The sequence below is a fragment of the Carex rostrata genome, chromosome 2, assembly GCF_964058835.1.
Source record: "Carex rostrata chromosome 2, lpCarRost1.2, whole genome shotgun sequence".
Classification (NCBI taxonomy): Eukaryota; Viridiplantae; Streptophyta; class Magnoliopsida; order Poales; family Cyperaceae; genus Carex; species Carex rostrata.
In genome coordinates this window covers 13,703,633-13,722,501 of record NC_135919.1, presented here as the reverse complement: position 1 = coordinate 13,722,501, position 18,869 = coordinate 13,703,633, and the positions used below count along the sequence as shown (strand labels likewise).

Below are 18,869 nucleotides of genomic sequence, written 5' to 3'. Positions count from 1 at the left end.
TCGCGCTTGTATTAATATTTTATTTTTTTAGAAATTAATGATAAGGTAAGAATTTCAAAATATTAATGTGGTAACTAAAAAAAATTCGGCCAAATAGCATCATCTTCTTCAAAATAAATATTATTAAAAAAGGGAGAACCTAGCTATCCCCCCATAACAATCCCCCATTTATCCCCCAGCCATTAACTACCTGGATAACTACTAATTACCTATGGGACCACTTACTATTTGGGAACCATCTAATATTTGAAAGATTTTAAAACTGGCGCGCGGAAGTATTCATATATAATGTATTAAGTATTCATCTATAACACATCAAATATTCATACCTAATATATCAAGTATTTAAAAAAAAAAACTGGACACGTTTTTAGAGGTGTTTTTTTTTCCCGTTCAATCTAATCAATATTTCTGACGATCGGTGAGGAATTTTCAAAATCTAAAACCACTAATGTTTTTCTACATAATTTTATCTTTCAAATGAGATCCATGATAACATACTTTCGAGTTGTTCGTTGAACAAGTATTCATCCTCATCGAGAAAATATTCATTCTCGTCGTGCAAGTGTAAATATAAAAGGGAGCAACTAGCTATCCCCCCATAACAATTCTCTATTTATCCCCCAATCATTAACTACTAATAACTACTAACTATCTAGGGCGATCACTTACTATTTGTTGAGCATCTAATATTTGAAAGATTTTACAACTAGCGCGCACAAGTATTCATTTATAATGCTTAAAGTATTCATCTATAACACATCAAGTATTTATCTCTAATATATCAAGTATTTTAAAAAAAAATGGACACATTTTTAGAGGTGGTTTTTTTTTCTCCGTTCAATCTAATTAATATTTCTGACGATCAGTGAGAAATTTTGCAAATCTAAAATCACGAATATTTTTTACATAATTTTATCTTTCAAATGAGATCCATGATGACATATTTTCGAGTTGTCAATTGCACAAGTATTCATCCTCATCGAGAAAAATATTCATTTTCGTCATGCAAGTGCAAATATAAAAACTGGACACATCACTCATCCATCTTTTATAAGTTTTTAGAGGTGGTTTTTCTTCTCTTTCAATCTAAACATTATTTCTGACGATTTGTGAGGATTTTGCAAATCTAAAACCACAAATGTTTTCTACACAATTTTATCTTTCAAATGAGATCCATGATGACATACTTTCAAGTTATCCGTTGTACAAGTATTCATATTTTGTGATGCAAGTATTCATACCTAAGATATCAAGTATTAATTTATACACATTGAAGTATTCATTCGTATACCTCTATTTTTTTTTTCTATTTTTTTATGGCATTTCTTAGTACGCAGTGGCTTGATTCATCATTAATAAAGTTTTGTTCTTTGCAAATAACTTGCTACTTCATGAGAAAGGAGAACATAGACAGGGATTAATTGCATCCACAGATGCAAAAATATTTTGATACAGTCGACAGTGATGAATTTGACTCGACAGAGGCATGCTCAAGTATTCATTCATACACGTTGAAGTATTCAACCTGATAGAGGCGTGCTTGATTGGAATGGAGTGACGGATGATCTCTGGCAGAACGTCCGCTGGATCGGGAGCAGCAGGCATAGATGGAAAAAACACAGGCATGCTCAAGTATTCATTCACACATGTTGAAGTATTTATTCATACATATAAGTTGAAGTATTCATTCATATATGTTGAAGTATTAATACCTAAGACCTCAAGTATTCATTCATACACCTCTATTTTTAACTCGCTACTGCATGAAAAAGATGAACATAGACACAAAAAGAATTAATTGCATCCACATTTCAAATTCAATTCATTTAGCACTCATTTTGTGATGGCCGAAGTATTCATACATAAGATATCAAATATTCATAACTAAGATATAAGATATCAAGTAGTCATACCTCTATTTTTTACAAAATTTAGTTTTCTGTCATTTCTTAGTACTTAGTACTTAGTACTCACTTACCTAATTTAACATATTTTGTTATTTTCTCCAAGCCTCAATTTTAAAATTGGACACCTATCCAAAAAGAATCACTTGAAACGAATTTCCTTCCCATAACATTTGAAATTAAGTCGTTCTTACAAAAATATTTTTACCCTCTTTTAATTAGACGACAGCTTCATTCATGCTAAAAGAGTAAATCGAATGAGCACACTCGCATCTACCATAAATAATTAGATGATTGCAGATCAATCAGCTCAACTACCGATCACGTGTTATAGATTCACAAAAGTAATATCAAAACCAATGAAAACATAATTTAATACTTTTCTTTGACATTTTTCATTAAGTCCGAAATGGGCCTTTTGACTTGGAGAGGATTCGAATTCGGATCTGATCTAATTCCTTACTGCTCTCAAATCGTTCCGGTACATAAAATAATTTGAATCCTCGATTAGACAAAGTAAAAATTTATACAATGTTTCAATTAAGATCTATGAGAAATGTTATTTTATTTTTCGAATCCTCCAATATAATTTCGAGAAGAAAAAAGAAGAGTACAATGGTAGGCGAGGAGGAGAAGTAGTAGAGAGCTAGATCGCCGGAGACAACGGCAGAGAAGGAGGCGCCAATGAAAATCCCGCGACCCTGAGTGGAGGAGTGGTGGTGTTGCCTGAAGGAGGTGGGAGTGCTGGCCAGAGAAGAGGATTTGGATAGTGTTCGACAGGGCCGGTCTTGAAGATTTTGGGGCCCGGGGCGGAATAAATTTTTGGACCCTTTATATATACCCGTGTTGTAAAAAACGGACTTAACGGCCTATTATATACTTGTTTAATTGTTAATGACTGTCAAACAGTTATGAATACACTTATCGAAGGTCTATTAGTGAATTTTTTTGATTAATTGGCCGATTATTCTCGATTATTCCCAATTATTTCATTTATTCTCATTTGATCATCTGCTTTTTTTCCGTTTATTTCCATTTATTTTCGTTTATTCTAGTGATTATTTATGTTTACATTGTTTTTTTTTCCTGTAATTGTATGATAATAAATTTCATAAACATGTATTGCAATTTTATTTGTACTTGGCTATACATTTAATTTTTTTATATATGTTTTTTCTTCTTACTTATTTTGAATTAATTGATTAATTCCTTTATTATATATATATCATATATTTTTCTTACTTACTGATGTAATTTTTTCAATTAGTACATCATGTTCATATATTAAATTAAGTTGTTATTACAAACTAACTTTAATGATTTTATGTTGGAATGTTTCATGTCTTTCAAATAATATATTGTTAGTGTTTGAAAATGCTTAATTCTCGAATTTATTTTTTAATTAAATAAATGTGTTACTTACACATGTAAAGTGTGTGTGTATTGTTAAGCGTAGTTTCATGTTATAATAATAGAACTAAGTTAAATTAAGTTTATTTGATAAGTTTGATGAGTTAAATAAATTATGAATATATACACATAATTTTAATGAAAATACAAAATTGTCCGCATAATTCTGATTAATCGACCGCATACCGATTAATTACTTAATAGTATCCCGTTCATTCGACAAGCGCATACCATTATTTACAATACTGATATACACAATTTTTTATTGATATATAAATAGATCATACCTATTTATAGAAAAGTTCGAACCCTTTGAATATTCAAAGTTTGAGCTCTAATATTTTATTTATTTTTACTATATACAGATTAATTTTTTTTTAATATATGCAAAATATTTTTATTTCTTTTGGGGCCCCATAAATCTTGGGGCCCGGGGCGGTCGCCCTGGCTGCCCAGCACCAGGGCCGGCCCTGGTGTTCGAAGAAGAGTTGCCATGGTTGCAATATCTTTCTTTATCAGTTGAGAAGACTCAAGAGGAGAGCTAGGGTGGAAACAAATATATGACGACAAAATAGGAAAAAGTTTCTAATTTAGTAGACTTTGACCGTTAATTTGGTATGACTTTTGATCTAGGGTGAAAACATGATAGATGACGACAAAATAGGAAAAAGTTTCTAATTTAGTAGACTTTGACCGTTAATTTGTTATTACTTTTGATGGGGGACAGAACGGGGGATAGTTAAGTGGAGGATATTATAATTACCCATTAAAAAATTATAAGCAACGTTTTCTTTTCTGTCATTAGAGCACTACCAGTTAAAGATATCATTGCAAAAACTGAATATTAGAAAAGTTAAATATTTCTTTATGTCGTACAGCCCGATTTTTTTATTTATATCCATAAAATAAAAGGAATTTAAAAAAATAACCAAACGGGTTATGAAAATCGAAAAGTATCCAAACCGGTTAACGGTTAACCGGACCCAAATTAAATTTCCGGTTAACCATTAACCGAATTCATTGAAATAATCCGGTTAACCGTTAACCGGACCTTTCTTTTTTAATTTTTAAAGGTGGGGGTCATGCATTGGGGTGTGGGCACGTGAAAGAAGGTCCGGTTAGCAGTGAACCGGTTTTTTTTGTATTAAAATATTAGAAATATTGAATATATTTCTTTGAAAATAGATGGAATACAATATAATTTGATTTATTAGAAAGACTGCAACAAATAGCCCGGATCAATATTTTTCAGATCGGATTTTTCGCGGCTGTAAGAAAAATTAATATCTCTTTATGTGTTATTGAAAAAAAAGAAAAATGCTTAGATTCCGAGTTATTGATCCCGGTTCAAAAGTCACTTCTATGTAATCTAGAAAATATTGTGATCCTTCTATGATATTTAATTTATAAAAAATTGTATCTATTTTGAGAATTCTTTTTTAAAAACAATCATTAAATAAATTAAAGTTTTTGTTTTTTTTCAAAAATAGATACAATTTTTCATAAATTAAATGTCCTAGAAGGATCACAATATTTTCTAGATTACATAGAAGTGACTTTTGAATCGGGATCAATAACTCAGAATCTAAGCATTTTTATTTTTTTTCAATAACACATAAAGAGATATATTAATTTTTCTTACAGCCGCGAAAAATCCGATCTGAAAAATATTGATCCGGGCTATTTGTTGCAGTCTTTCTAATAAATCAAATTATATTGTATTCCATCTATTTTCAAAGAAATATATTCAACATTTCTAATATTTTAATACAAAAAGAAGAAGGAAAATGCACAAATCCAGTTAACCATTGACCGGACTCAAATCAAATTTCCGGTTAATGGTTAACCGGACTATTTCAATGGGTCCGGGAAACCAATAACCGGAAATTTGATTTGAGTCCGGTTAATGGTTAACCGGTTTGGGTAGTTTTGCAATTTCATTAGCTAGTTGGTTAGTTTTTTAAATTTATATTTTATTTTGGATATAAATAAAAAAAATTGGTCGTACAGCAGTAAGACATGCTCTGCTCCTTTTAGGTTTAGGAAATAATAATGGAAATTGAATTTTTAAACTACACTTATTGTGCCATGTATCATGCCAATAATATTAATGGTAGATCCATTAACTACAACTCTCTTAGATCCCAATTGAACCAGATATTTAACAAAAGAAACAGCTTTCCAAGTAGAATTGTTATCCAATGATTCGTCATGATATGTAAGATGTAAAATATCCTTCCAATTCCCTAACATTCTTTATAAATAAATATTCATCCTCATTTACACAAGGGAGCACAATTCATTTATTTTTTTTATAAAGAATTCTCCACCCCCATCAAGCTTAATTTTAACAATAAATGTAATTTAACTAAATAAGTTTTTTTTTTCCTTGGACAAGTAGCCATACCTGTCCAAAACAGTTCCTTAAATTCTCTTGTGAAAATGATAAAAAAAACTAAGGAGTTCGTAACGTATTTGACAGTTATATATCCAGAATTTTCTAGATTACCAAGTTAAAAAATAAATTTAACTCTATATTCCGTTTCCTGTTTTCAAAGGTATTAACTAACTAATTAATTAATAATAATTTTGTTCGCCAATTTAGATATCTCTAGAATTATGATATCGTCAAGTCAAAATGCAGACATAATATGTCCAGATATGAAAAATTCGAAATATTTATGTGAATTGTTGATTTAATTAACTTCCTCCACAAGAAATAATTTCTTTAATTTTGCTCTACCTTAACAGATGATGACCACATAATAAGTTGATAATTTTTAACGTAGACGATTTTACGTCTAATTGATAAAAATAATAACAAGTGCATCCCTAGAAAATATGGAATATATATATAGATTGCAGATTTTAAAATGCGGTATGCAGTTGGAATAATAACATACTGTATATGCGGTATGCGGTGGCTTTCCGAATATCGAGAACTGATTTTTAAAACACTGAAGGCAAACATGGAGGCTGGAGCATAGCTCAAAATAAAACATATTGAATTTGTCATTTTTTGTGGATAACGATTTGCACTGTAGAATTAGCGCTGGTCAATAAAACAGGGGCACAAATCCTCCATTTGAAATTCTAGACAAGAAAAAAGGAGCTATTTGTGCACCGTGCACGTCAATAATAAATAATTAATTCATTTATAAATGTGATTTTTGTAAAGCTGGTTTCAACAAATACGTGTCACCGAGTCAAGGATAAAAATGTAGATGTACAAGGCAATTCAATCTCAGAAACTTTAATATAAAAATGATAAAGAAACAAATGAGCCAGAATTATTTAATAAATCGAAACAATTCCACAACAAAATGTACTTAATTATTGTATACCCTTGAAAATTTTAAAAGCACCAAAATTTCCAATTCGAACACGTATTCCATGGGGGTAGCTGTCCAATAAATTTCTTAAAAAATATATCCAGAAAAAGGGTCCAAATATAATTTCCTCTTTTTCACTAATACCAAAGATAATTTGCATGGGTTTAGTCATTAGTGTCCTTTCTCAATCAATAGGGTTATATACTGATATTCTAAAGTTTACAAGGGTACACAAGTTTTCCAAAATATATCCATCACAGTTGACCTCCAAAGATATATAAGCAGAGGACAGAGAACCATGTCTAACAATTTGACCCTCATTTCTCTTCAAACCTCCAAAATTCCTCACACAAACATCAACTCATATGCAACTGAGCTTCCCAAATCACATGTAAGCTGACTCAAAATGATGCGGGGGAGGCCACCAGTGAAGAGCAAACCACAAACAGAGTCGGGAAGAGAACGCTCGCTCTCTGGAAATGGTACCGGTCGCTCTGGACATGTGCGAAACGTATCGGGGAGCACGATCGATGGTGATTTCAGTTATACAAATTTGCAACCAGAAAGTCCAGGTGTCAGAAAGGATCAGTTACAGGTAAATGCTCATTTGTTCTTTTGAAAAACATTCACAAGCATTCATACTTCGAACTTCTGACATAAAAGGATCATTAGAGGAATCCAGTACATGATTTAGATACATTTTGGAGATAAATTTTGATTTTTGGTGATTTTCAAACATGTCAATGGAGTTATGGAGATTATAAAAAAGTATTTCCAAACTTCTTAAGGATACAAATGAAAATAAGGACAGCTGTAGCTTTTAAGTTACAAGTTACAACATATAAAAAAAGGCACTCAAAAGAAAAAGAATGAAAGAAAGACCAAATATTAAAATTCCAGCAATACTTAAATAAAAAGATATTTACAGCAAGGTGCCGAGATAATTTAAAAAAAAAAAAAGTTTTCTCATTTATAAATAGAGTTCAGCATACAAAGGCAACTTCTAAAAGCTAATCCAAATCATATACTTGACGGGCTCAAACAAGCTGTTATAACAAAATAAACAAATACAGAACAGAATAATTCAAAAGATGCTAAGACTAACCATCCAGAACAAAGCTGTTTAAAATTAATCAATTTATTATATGATAAATTATAAGATGGATGTACGAATCACAATATATATATACTTCTCAGTGAATGAAACTTTTATCAATTTGAACTGGTGTAATTTCTTCTCTCCTCCAGCTAAAATCAAACTTGAGCAACAAACAGCTCAAGTTTGAACTGCCATAATGAATTGTTGCAGCTTTGATATTTTACAAAATTTGTAAAAATTAATTAATTATTTTTAATGCTAATGAATGAAAAAAATTAGTCAATAGACACAACTTGGTTGAACTAGTAAATTATTTGATGACAGTACATTCTTAAACACTGAACTCAATACTGGTATGGTTCATTATATACTGCTCATAAATGGAACTATTTTTCTCATTGTGCTGGTGTAGTTGGTAGCAATAGCGGATCTAGTAAGAGAGAATGGGGGTCCATTGATCCCCATTTATTTTCGAAATTTTTGAACATATATGTGTAAACTATTTAGAGTAAATTGCTATGGGGACTTTATAATTGACCTCCATACTTAACATGAAAAATTTGATATGATTGAAACCCAATGTTTGTTTGACCTCTATATCTGATATGATTTAAATGGCAGATTACAAGTAAAAAGAGCCACGGCAATGCACTAACAAGGAGCAGTTCAACTAGGTCTGAGGCAACCACAAACAGAGATTTGAACAACATAAAGAAACCAGTAGAACGCCATTACATGAAGACAACAAGATGCTTCAATGCAAAGAGTCAGGTACAGTTAATTCTAATTCCGATTTCTCTATAAATAGTACCTTCATAATACGTCATGTTCTTTGCTTACTTGAAAGTAAGGATTTCACTCCAAAATATACTAGGGACTGCATTGATCAAACCTGGTATCTTGTTCATTATTAATTGAAATTGCTCTAATAGCAATTAAGACAACCTATCAAAATTGTTCTAATAATATTTTTTGTGAGTTCTAAATATTATTTGAAACATAACAGTCAGTTTTGATGATTTAATCTGCCATAATTTTTTTGAATAAAAAATTCAATTTTCTAAACCGCAATGTGATGTATTCACTGATTCTTGTACCTCAGATCATTTTGAGTTATACTGGTTGAGTGATTTAATTATTTATTTTCCTCTATTTGCGGTGGGGGCTCAGTAGTCAATACAAAGTTCTCCATGATATAACAGAGATAAAAAAAATATATCAGAGGCGATCATTTATGTGGTGCATACTGTCAAGTCCTGTTTGTGCATAAATACCCTTTAATACAATCTAATTTTCTATTTTACTTTACTAGCTCAATATCTCTAAAAATGATATAATTTTGTACAGAATCCAGTGGATTTGGATATTCCAAAAGTAAAGAAGAAACTGGATTCAGACCCATATGAGGTGAGACGCAAATCAGAGAATATACTAGGTCTTCAGCCCCATAAGCCAAGGAGCCGATCTTCTTCTGGTGATTTTCAAAGTACCCCTATGTTAAAAAGGTCACCTTCTATTAAATCTTTAAGGGTACCTAGACAAAACAGACAGGAAATAACAAAGCAAGCTGGTAAGAAGAAAGATACTAAAGGAGAAACTGAGGCTGGAAGCTTTACTTCGGATCATTTGAGTTATACTGAAAATGGCGAGGGTGTTGTCGATCAGATAATCAAAGATGAGAGTTCATATTTGCATTCTAATAAACAACAAAGAACACTAGATATTGATGGAACTGAAATTAAAACTGACATGGTTTCTCGAACAAGCATTAAAGATGAGATGGAACTTTTAGAAGAGACCGGGCACTCGGATCTTTCCTTTAACCCAGATAAAAAATGTGGATATGAAAATTCAGAGAAACTGGAGGTCATATGCAAAAACTTACCAGAAATTGAAACAAAAGAAACCATCATGGAAGGTTCACCAAAGCATGCAGACAGCAATGTCAAGGTTTTAAATGAAAGCAAAATTTTGGAAAGATACGAGGTTACAGAGGAAAAAAAATCAGAAATTGAAATGAGTGTAGCGGAGTCGTTTCCTCCAGAGATAATTACCAGTGACAAAGATGAAAATTGTGAGAAGCATGAGGTTATAGATACAAAGTATGAAGAAATAGATGATATATGTGTTTTCTCCAGTTCAAATGATGAGGCAGATGATCTCGGTGAGATGTCAATTGAAGATGAACTCTCAAAAATCATGGGTACAGAAAGCACTCATTTTACTGAACAAGAACAGAATGAGACGGCCGATCTCCGTGAGTTCATAGCAATTGAAAATAAACTATCAAAAACCATTGATACAAGAAACACTCACTGTACCAAACAAGAACAGAATGAGACAGCTGATCTCCGTGAGATATCAATTGAAGATAAACTATCAGAAATCATGGGTACAGAAAGAACTCACTGTACCGAACAAGAACAGAATGAGACAACCGATCCCCATGAGATATCAATGGAAGATGAACTATTTAAATTCATTGGTACAGAAAACACTCATTGTACCGAACAAGAACAGAATGAGACGGCTGATCACCGTGAGCTATCAATTGAAGATGAACTATCCAAAATCATTGGTACAGAAAACACTCACTATACCGAACAAGAGCAGATTGTTCTTCCAATTGACATAGTGTCAATCATTGAAGAGATAGTAAATGAACTAGAGGGAATGGAGAAACATCCAGCTGGAGGCAATGGTGATGCTATGCACCCAACATGGAGGTTGAAGAAATGGAAGGTAGACTATGTGTTACAAAGGCTCATCCAAAAGTTGGAGGCTACTGACAAGAATAAGGTGTCAACGCTAATTAAAGCATTTGAATGTGTAATCCCACTAATGATGCGACGCATGAGTGTACCATATCAGGTTTCCAGTTAATGACAGAGAAATTTGTGATTTGCTGCATTAAGATAAAAATTGTACCGGGGAGGTGTTTGATTGGTATTTTGGTATTGTATAATACAATTTTTTTGTTTGACCCAGTTGGTATGGATTATTTTGTCCAAAAACAGGTTTATCTTGTCCTATTTTACACAGGACGGATTGAAATTGTATAAATTGGGGTTATCCCCATTCTTTCTTTTCTTTTATAAAGAATGAACTTATTTGTATCAGTGTTATAAATAACGGTATATGCTCGTTGGATGGACATGACACCACCAAGTGATTAATTAAGAATAATTGAGAATAATCTATCATAATAAAAAGTAATCAGCTGATTAGTTGAAAAAAATCTGTAACAGTTTGATCACTGCCAACGACTAATTGGCCTAATGAAACGTCTTTTACAACAGTGATTTGTATAGTTTTTTTTTTTTTTATTGATATACACTTCAAGATGGATTGAAAATTGATCCTCATACTTTCAATAAAAGATTGCTCACTATGACTTGCACATTATTGTAAAAGTAATAGATTGAAGTTAGGAGTTATTACATACAATTTATTGATTCGTAGTATTGAACCTCATTGAAAAGTTTTCTTACCTCTTTGTGAAAATTATTTGGTGCGTTGAAGAGTCCGTTGTACTAATATTTGGTGAGTTTCCATTGTTTGTCACTAACTCGCGAATAATTCATTGCAAATAATTCACGTATAATTCGTTTTGACGTTTTTGAACAAATACTGAATAAAACGCAATAAAAAAAGTACTATACGTTTTATTCACAAATAAAACACGAATAAATCGCAAATCACGAATTATACGCAAAAAAAACACAATTTTTTGTGTGGGTATTTTTGGAGATTTGTTGCTTCCTTATGATACCGAATTATTTTTTAATCACGAATTTTTGATTCCCTTAGACTAAAGCCGAACTATTCATTTGTCATTATCTTTTATCTCCAGCTTCGTACGTAATCAGACTCCTTTTCTCCATCTAAACCGGTGTTTTTAAATCCAGTATGTTCGTTATACATCAGTACGAGTTTAAAACAGATCCGTACATTGAACCGGATTGATTCGATCATTCGAATTTTAATTGGATGGTCCGGATTCAAACTAATTGATGAGATACTGCAGAGGATCCGAGTTAGCCGAGACGGTTTACAAATTACAAGCGATCTATTATCCGTCAGATTCTGATTGATCAGTGGAAATAACGAAAATCTTCTCTCAACAGTCGGGTGGGTCAGTCGCTTGATGCTCTAGAGGTCCAGTAGAAGGTCCAGTGTTGGCCTCATAAAGCCCGTCCTTTTGTTACTGGTCCCTATGAACAAATTAATTCAACTACTATTTAAACATAGATGTCGGCCATGTGGCCTATAATGATTCCGGTAATGTCAACATCTTTGTGGTTGTGGAGACAAATGCGAAGGAATCAAAATTGAACACCTTATTGTCGCATTAAATGAAGCGCCAGTATTTCGTTATACCCAAATCATGAATTTTATTTCTAAGGGGGCGTTTGGTTCGCGCTATAGGTCATTCCAGGGAATAGAAGAATTTCAAGGAATGTAATGCCAGGGAATTGAGATGTCAGGGCATGTGTCATTACCATGTTTGGTTCGCGCATGACTATTACTTCAACATTCCCTGAAATGAGTCATTCCCATGTTTGGTTTGCGCATAGCTATTACAATGGACATAACTTCACTATTTATTAATTATTAACTAAATAACATTACTTTACCAATTTTTTTATATATTGTTAAAGATAAATTATAAATTATAAATTAAATTAATGTAAAAAAATCACATAACATGAAAGCTTATGTATTATTTAAAGATTAATTTAATTTAGAAGTTATTTTAATTTTAGAAGATTATGTATAACAAGATTATAAATGTGCCTACATAGTACATACTATATGAATAATTATACAGTCGACACGAGTCAAAATTTAGACCATAAAGTTAAATCTATATCTGATGCATTACTGATATCTATATATGGTCTATTTAAATCTAAGAAAAATACTAAAATCTCATACCGGATGGCCCTTTCATTTACCAGTAAAATAATACATGAATAGATCTTACTAATGACACAAGCTTAAGAAAAATACTAATTCCTAAACTAGCATATTAATGTTTAATTGTTTACACACAACAATATATTTTTATTACAGTATACTAACTAATTTTGAGACTTTAAATTCAATCTCTTCATCATCCAGTGAGGATCCAGGTGGCAAGCTGTGTAAGGGTACCAAAGCCGGGGCCTCCTACAAGAAAGAATAAAACAAAATCATGATAATTAAGTTAATCAACATACCATGCTTTAATTGTGTGCTTCATCAATAGCTTGTGTCGAAACATCTAGCCTCAAAACGAATTTAAGTACAATTATTCAAGGAAGCACTACATGGTCAGTGGCACTTTTACATATATGCCCAGAAAAATTATCAAAATTTTAGGAGCCCAACTTACTGGTAACATACCTCAAAAAGAGAGATATATAAACAATTAACAAATTCAGTGTCATAATAAGTTCAATTTTTTGCAAATCTAAACAATTAACATAAGAGGGATATAATACCACAAAGACAATATATATCTTAGATAAATGAGCTATTCTGCTATTGTATGTACAAAGGAAATTTACTTCCAAAATCAGTATTATATATAGAAATCCTTTTGTGCACCAGAATACATATATGTTAGACAAAAAAAAAGTATTAGTGGTCAAAGTAGCTAGATTGTACTAGCTTGTGCCAATTCAGAACAGTACCGAATACCAGAATCAAAAAGTACTGAATACATACATAACTTAGAATAGTACCGACACATACAAATCTTAGAATAGTACCAAATCAAAACAGTCCGAATACCAGAATCAGAACAGTATCAAATACATACATATCTTAGAACATCACCAAATACCAGAATCAGAATAGTACCAAATACATACATATCTTAGAACAGTATTGAATCAGAACAGTACCGAATACAAGAATAGATACCTATTCATGAACATTACCGAACCATAACAGTACAGTATTAGTGGTCAAAGTAGCTAGATTGTGCTACCTGATTTATTCTTAAGTGAAGCGGTAACAGAAACTGTCACAGGAATTGTGTAAAGATTTGTCGGTTCGTCCATTGATTGAAAACTACAAACAGAGAGATGTATCAACCGTGTCCATGTCCAAACTACAGTCTCTACAAAATTAGAAATTGATGAGACAGGAAATTGATGGACCTTGTACATGCAAATTCAAGCCCATTTAGAGAAACTACAGTATTTAATTTTTTTTTATTGTGCGTGCACAATCAAAAGGGACCTTGACGGATGGCAAATTGATGAGAGAAATAAGTTATATACCGCTAGAGATCAACCAAAAAATAGAAATTGAAGGAGCCACTACCATTAAACTAGAACAAAGGTGTGACTTTACTAATACTAGAGAGAAGAGTTAAGCAGGAGACAGAAAATCGAAGAAGAGAGAGAGAAAACCTGTGAAGTCGGAGAAGTCGGAGACGGAGACGGAGAGGAGAGCACAGAGAAGTTGGAGACACGGAGAGGAGAGGAGAGGAGAGGAGAGATGTTGGAGATGGAGAGGAGAGAGTTGTAATAACAGAGAGCGAAGAAAGAGCGCTAACGCGATTTCCTTCCGACGGGAATCAAGAAAATCCACCTTTTTTTTGGCTATCGGGATAGCCATTAAGCAGGGAATTGTGATTACAGAGGGAATCCTATATTCCCGTTTCTATTCCCGACTGTTTTTGCCAAATGCAGGAATGGAATCACAATAGCCTGGAATCCCCTCTCAAAAGCGCAAACCAAACGCCCCCTAATACTTTTTTTTTTTTTGCTAATAGTATTTACATCTCTGGTATGATGATATGGTATTATGAGAGTTTTTAATCTGATATAGCAGTTTTTAATTCAGTTTTAAAAATTTGGGAGAGTTTTTTATTTAGAAACTATGCATGTAAATTTTTTATTAAAAAACTGTTTATAAACTCTATGCTGGTCAAATAATTGACTCAAATTATTTCTTCTTTTTAATTTATTACTGACGTGGCCTATTAGAAACTCTAAAATTAATTTTAAGGATGTGTCAGAGTTAAAAGCTTTAGAAACCATAATTTCTAAAAATTAGTTATTAGTTATTTAGAAACTCATTTGAGTTGTTGGGACGTAGTTATTCGCACAGCCGCACCTAAAGAATATTTTAATTCTGGTATGAAAAGAGCCGCAAGGACTTGCTCAATGAATCATATTACAATGTATGTCTTCAAGCATTGATTTCAACATCTCAAATTTCATTTTCAAAAAGAGATATGATTGTCGTTATTTTACGGTCATGCTGTCAACAAGAATTCATTATCTCACCATTCGTTGCACAAACCACAAGATGTAATGTTGTCAATATTTCTCCATATTTTATGGGGAAAAAAACAAAAGTCAGAGCTCTTTCAAAGATGTGGGGAAGAAAATACTGGAAACAACTCAATTAATGAGCTTGATTTTGCTTTTCACCCCAAAAAAAAAAAAAGGAAAAGGAAAATTGATAAGATACAAATGGACACATCCATTGTTACAACCAATGGACAGCAGCCTCACAAGGCATAACGGATGACTCAGGAAATAAATCAGAAAAAGATACTCACTGCCTAGATAGCGCATTAGAAATAAATGTAAATTAGATTTTCATAATAACTCAGATTGTTATATAAAGGTAGGAACAATCTCTTGTAAATCAATCAATTACAATGAGTGAATAAAATCAAATTTCAAACTTATCTTTTTGTTTCTTTCTATTTCAAAATTATACTGGTATCATTTCATGGTATCAGAGCATTTACCATGGCTGAAAATACTCCAACGCCTACACCCTCTAATCCACCTTCTAATTCCTTGATTTTTCTTAACATCCCTGTTTCAACAAAACTCAACCGTACCAATTTTTTAACCTGGCAATCCCAAATTGTTCCTATTCTCCATGGATATGGACTGCACAAGTTCATCGCCGAGCCAGCAACAAATGAAAACAAGCAACAGGACCAGATCTTACTTGGATGGCTGCGCTCCTCCTTGTCAGAAACGCTGCTTGGTCAGGTGGTCTCCTGCACCTCTTCCTACGACCTATGGACCACCCTTCAAACCACCTTATCTGCCACCTCCAAGGCCCGTCTAGCAGAACTTCGCCGGAAACTCTTCAACACAACCAAAAAGGGGATGAATTGTACCGATTACATCACAACCATGCGGTCGATTGCTGATGAACTCGCCTTTATCGGCCATCCAGTCTCTGACGAAGATCTAGCTATGCACATCCTTGGTGGTCTCGGATCCGAATTTAACTCCTTTGTTGTAGCCGCCACCACCTCTTCTCGGCACAATGGTCTCTCTCTACCGGATATCCAAGCTGATCTTCTCAGTCATGAAAATCTTCTTCAAACTCAACACACCTCTCCCTCCTCTCTTCCCTCTGCATCGGATCCCACAGCCCTCTACACAAACAATCAGAAATCCAAATATTCGAGTTCCAAACCCGCTAACCAGAACTATCCTACTCAATACACCAACCAGCGATCTAACCAACAATCCAACCCCAGGTCCCGTGGTCCCAGACCTACTGGGCCGCGCCCCTCTTACCCCCAAAACAAATCCCCTCTTCTCCCTACACCTCAAAGCCCAAATATCTCCTCTCCTCAAAACAGACCTGCAGCATCTCCCTCCTTAACTCCTCTTGAATTCTGTCAGATCTGTTATAAGAAAGGTCATACTGCAAGAATTTGTTGGTGGCGCTTTGATGACTCTCGGGATGCCACTTTCCATCCTCCTCAAGCTTACATGGCTGAACCAATTCATACCTCTACATCTACCTCCACATCCAACTGGATTCTTGACTCCGGCGCCTCTCACCATGTCACTAGTGATTTAAACAACTTATCCAATTTCGTGCCATATGAATGATTCAATCAACTACACATTGGTAATGGTACCGGTATGAAAATTCTTCACATTGGCTCCACTTCTTTTTCTATAGCACATACATCCCTACATCTCAAAAATATTTTACATGTACCATCATTCACCAAAAACTTGCTAAGTCTTTCTCAATTACTACTTGACAACTCACTTCTTATTGAATTTTCTTCTCATGATTGTCTTATCAAGGACTGCATAACCTCGACTCTTCTCCTCCAAGCCAAGGTTACTAATGGTCTCTACTCCTTTTCTCTTCCTCTCAACCGATCACTACCTCATCCACAAGTTTTCTTTGGTGCTTCTACTTCGGCCGACCGTTGGCATGCTCGCCTAGGTCATCCATCATCTTCTACTACTCTTCATGTTTTACATTCTCAAAATTTACCTTGTTCCTCAAATAAATTGAGTATGTGTCATGATTGTATTGTTGCAAAATGCCATAAACTTCCGTTTACTTCTAGCACTTCTAATTCTTCTTCTCCTCTTGAACTCATTCACTCGGATGTTTGGGGACCTTCCCCTTTATTATCAAACAATGGTCCAGATTAATTATCACGCGTTCCATTAAACAGCCCCCGCTAACTGAGTTACAATTTTAAAAAATAAACGGTCCAGATTAATTCCATCTATATTCAACTCAATTTTTTTTTGAGGTGAAAGCCCTTAGGCGTGTATTCAACTCAATTCGGTCCCTATTATGACTGTAGGGAGTCTGCTTTAAGATTTGTGTCAAGTTAAAAAAAATAGTCCGGATTTTCTGCTTGCACCTCAGGTACATGAGGTGATACGGATTCATACAACCAAGGAGTGGTTTTTATTTATTTTTTATTGTTGGTTCAAAGGACTTTGAACAAGGCCTTATTCAAAACTAAGTCTAAATCGATCAATTTGTATCAAAATTTATATAGGCAATTTAGATTCAGGAAACTATTTAATAAATTTATATAGACGTTTAGAATCAAATAGTTATTTAAATTTATTAAGTTTGAAATTCTGATCACATGAATATCAACACAAATCAGATCATGTTTAAATCTGATTTAATAATATTTGTCTAAAATACTTTGAACGAAACTCAATTCATACGGTAAGAGAGTTCACATTGTGAATTTCCATATTTCTTTTTTGCTTATGACAAATATAGTAAATACCGATCAAAAGTAGATTATTGTTTTTGCTTTAATCAAGGACAACTTCCTTCGGAGATTACCAATTTTTGTTCAAGATCACAAATGGGTCATTGTATATTCGTTATGTATTTCATAACCAACTGAATTTTTTACTTGTTCCAATAAATTCATTTTTTTTTTTAATTTAACAGAATGTTAATGTCGGCATCCACTTCAACGGTGTACATACGTACTAGTTAAATAATTGAGCGGAGTAGCTATATATATATAGATGGGCTAAAATGAGCATGAAGTAAAATAAGTTTTGGCTCCATAGCACTATATTTTTATTTTGAAATTCAAACAATCGATATGAACTGCTCAACACGATCTCTATAGAAGTCACCGTTGGATCAGCGATTTTCAAAGTGGCTTAATAAATAGTAAAAAAATTCAGAAAAATGTAAAATTTGGTCTCCAAGCACATTTTAATATAGAGATCAACTTGAACGGTTCAGATCGATGTTTTGAACTTTGAAAATTGAAAAACTAATTGGTAGCACCAAAGCTCAGGAACTACCACTTTGATTTTAGCCAACCTATATATATATATCTTAATTTATCAATTAATATTCTTTTCAGATAAAAGTTAGAGCAAATTTTTTAATTTTTAATATCTTAAAAAAATGTTCTCACATTTATTTTTAAATACTAAATAAAAAATTGATTCCATTTTTAATAAGCCGAACAAATTGAATATTCATTTCCCATGCATAAAGAATAAAGAATGTATAAAAGATAACAACCAAATTAGGATATTGCGGGGCGGGATTTCTCTAAAATTCATGTTTTAATTAATCAACGCCTGATTCAGATCATTTACATACTTACGATCAATCATACATAGCAGTTCTTTGCAACATATTTTGACGACCGTAAAAAACAGACTACATTTTGTCAAAATAAAAAATAAATTTATGTTACGCCTTTATACTTAATTTCACTCTTGCATTGAAAATATAATGTTTTTGCATTTCTTCTCTCACGGACAGAACTAGAAAATTTAATTGAAGACTGAACCTTAAAATATATAATGTATGGCTGAAATTTGAATCTTAGTTTCT

General features: G+C 32.9%; 2 protein-coding genes across 2 annotated transcripts; one reads left to right on the top strand and one right to left on the bottom strand.

Moving 5' to 3' along the window:
• The first annotated feature begins 6,983 nt into the window (after window positions 1-6,983).
• On the top strand, window positions 6,984-10,829 carry LOC144550449 (uncharacterized). The gene is made up of 3 exons (XM_078298561.1): window positions 6,984-7,244; window positions 8,370-8,519; window positions 9,096-10,829. Exons 1-3 carry the CDS (start codon window positions 7,056-7,058, stop codon window positions 10,629-10,631), a joined length of 1,875 nt encoding a protein of 624 aa, XP_078154687.1. The 5' UTR covers window positions 6,984-7,055; the 3' UTR covers window positions 10,632-10,829.
• A 1,839-nt stretch (window positions 10,830-12,668) lies between these two features.
• Window positions 12,669-14,490, bottom strand: LOC144550433 (uncharacterized). Its single transcript, XM_078298560.1, has 3 exons — window positions 14,153-14,490; window positions 13,726-13,857; window positions 12,669-12,920 (listed from the first exon to the last, which is right to left on the bottom strand). The coding sequence occupies exons 1-3, from the start codon at window positions 14,358-14,360 to the stop codon at window positions 12,865-12,867; spliced, it is 396 nt and encodes a 131-aa protein (XP_078154686.1). The 5' UTR covers window positions 14,361-14,490; the 3' UTR covers window positions 12,669-12,864.
• Between the last annotated feature and the right edge of the window lie 4,379 nt (window positions 14,491-18,869).

Bases quoted from the DNA above. Each gene is read 5' to 3' on its own strand.
- LOC144550449 (XM_078298561.1), top strand. From the start codon at position 7,056: ATGATGCGGGGGAGGCCACCAGTGAAGAGCAAACCACAAACAGAGTCG. The intron at 7,245-8,369 runs GTAAATGCTCAT...TTTAAATGGCAG, and splicing joins TCAGAAAGGATCAGTTACAG to ATTACAAGTAAAAAGAGCCA. The intron at 8,520-9,095 runs GTACAGTTAATT...AATTTTGTACAG, and splicing joins GCTTCAATGCAAAGAGTCAG to AATCCAGTGGATTTGGATAT.
- LOC144550433 (XM_078298560.1), bottom strand. From the start codon at position 14,360: ATGGCTATCCCGATAGCCAAAAAAAAGGTGGATTTTCTTGATTCCCGT. The intron at 13,858-14,152 runs GTTTTCTCTCTC...CTAATTTTGTAG, and splicing joins CGACTTCTCCGACTTCACAG to AGACTGTAGTTTGGACATGG. The intron at 12,921-13,725 runs GTAGCACAATCT...TCTTTCTTGTAG, and splicing joins TTCACTTAAGAATAAATCAG to GAGGCCCCGGCTTTGGTACC.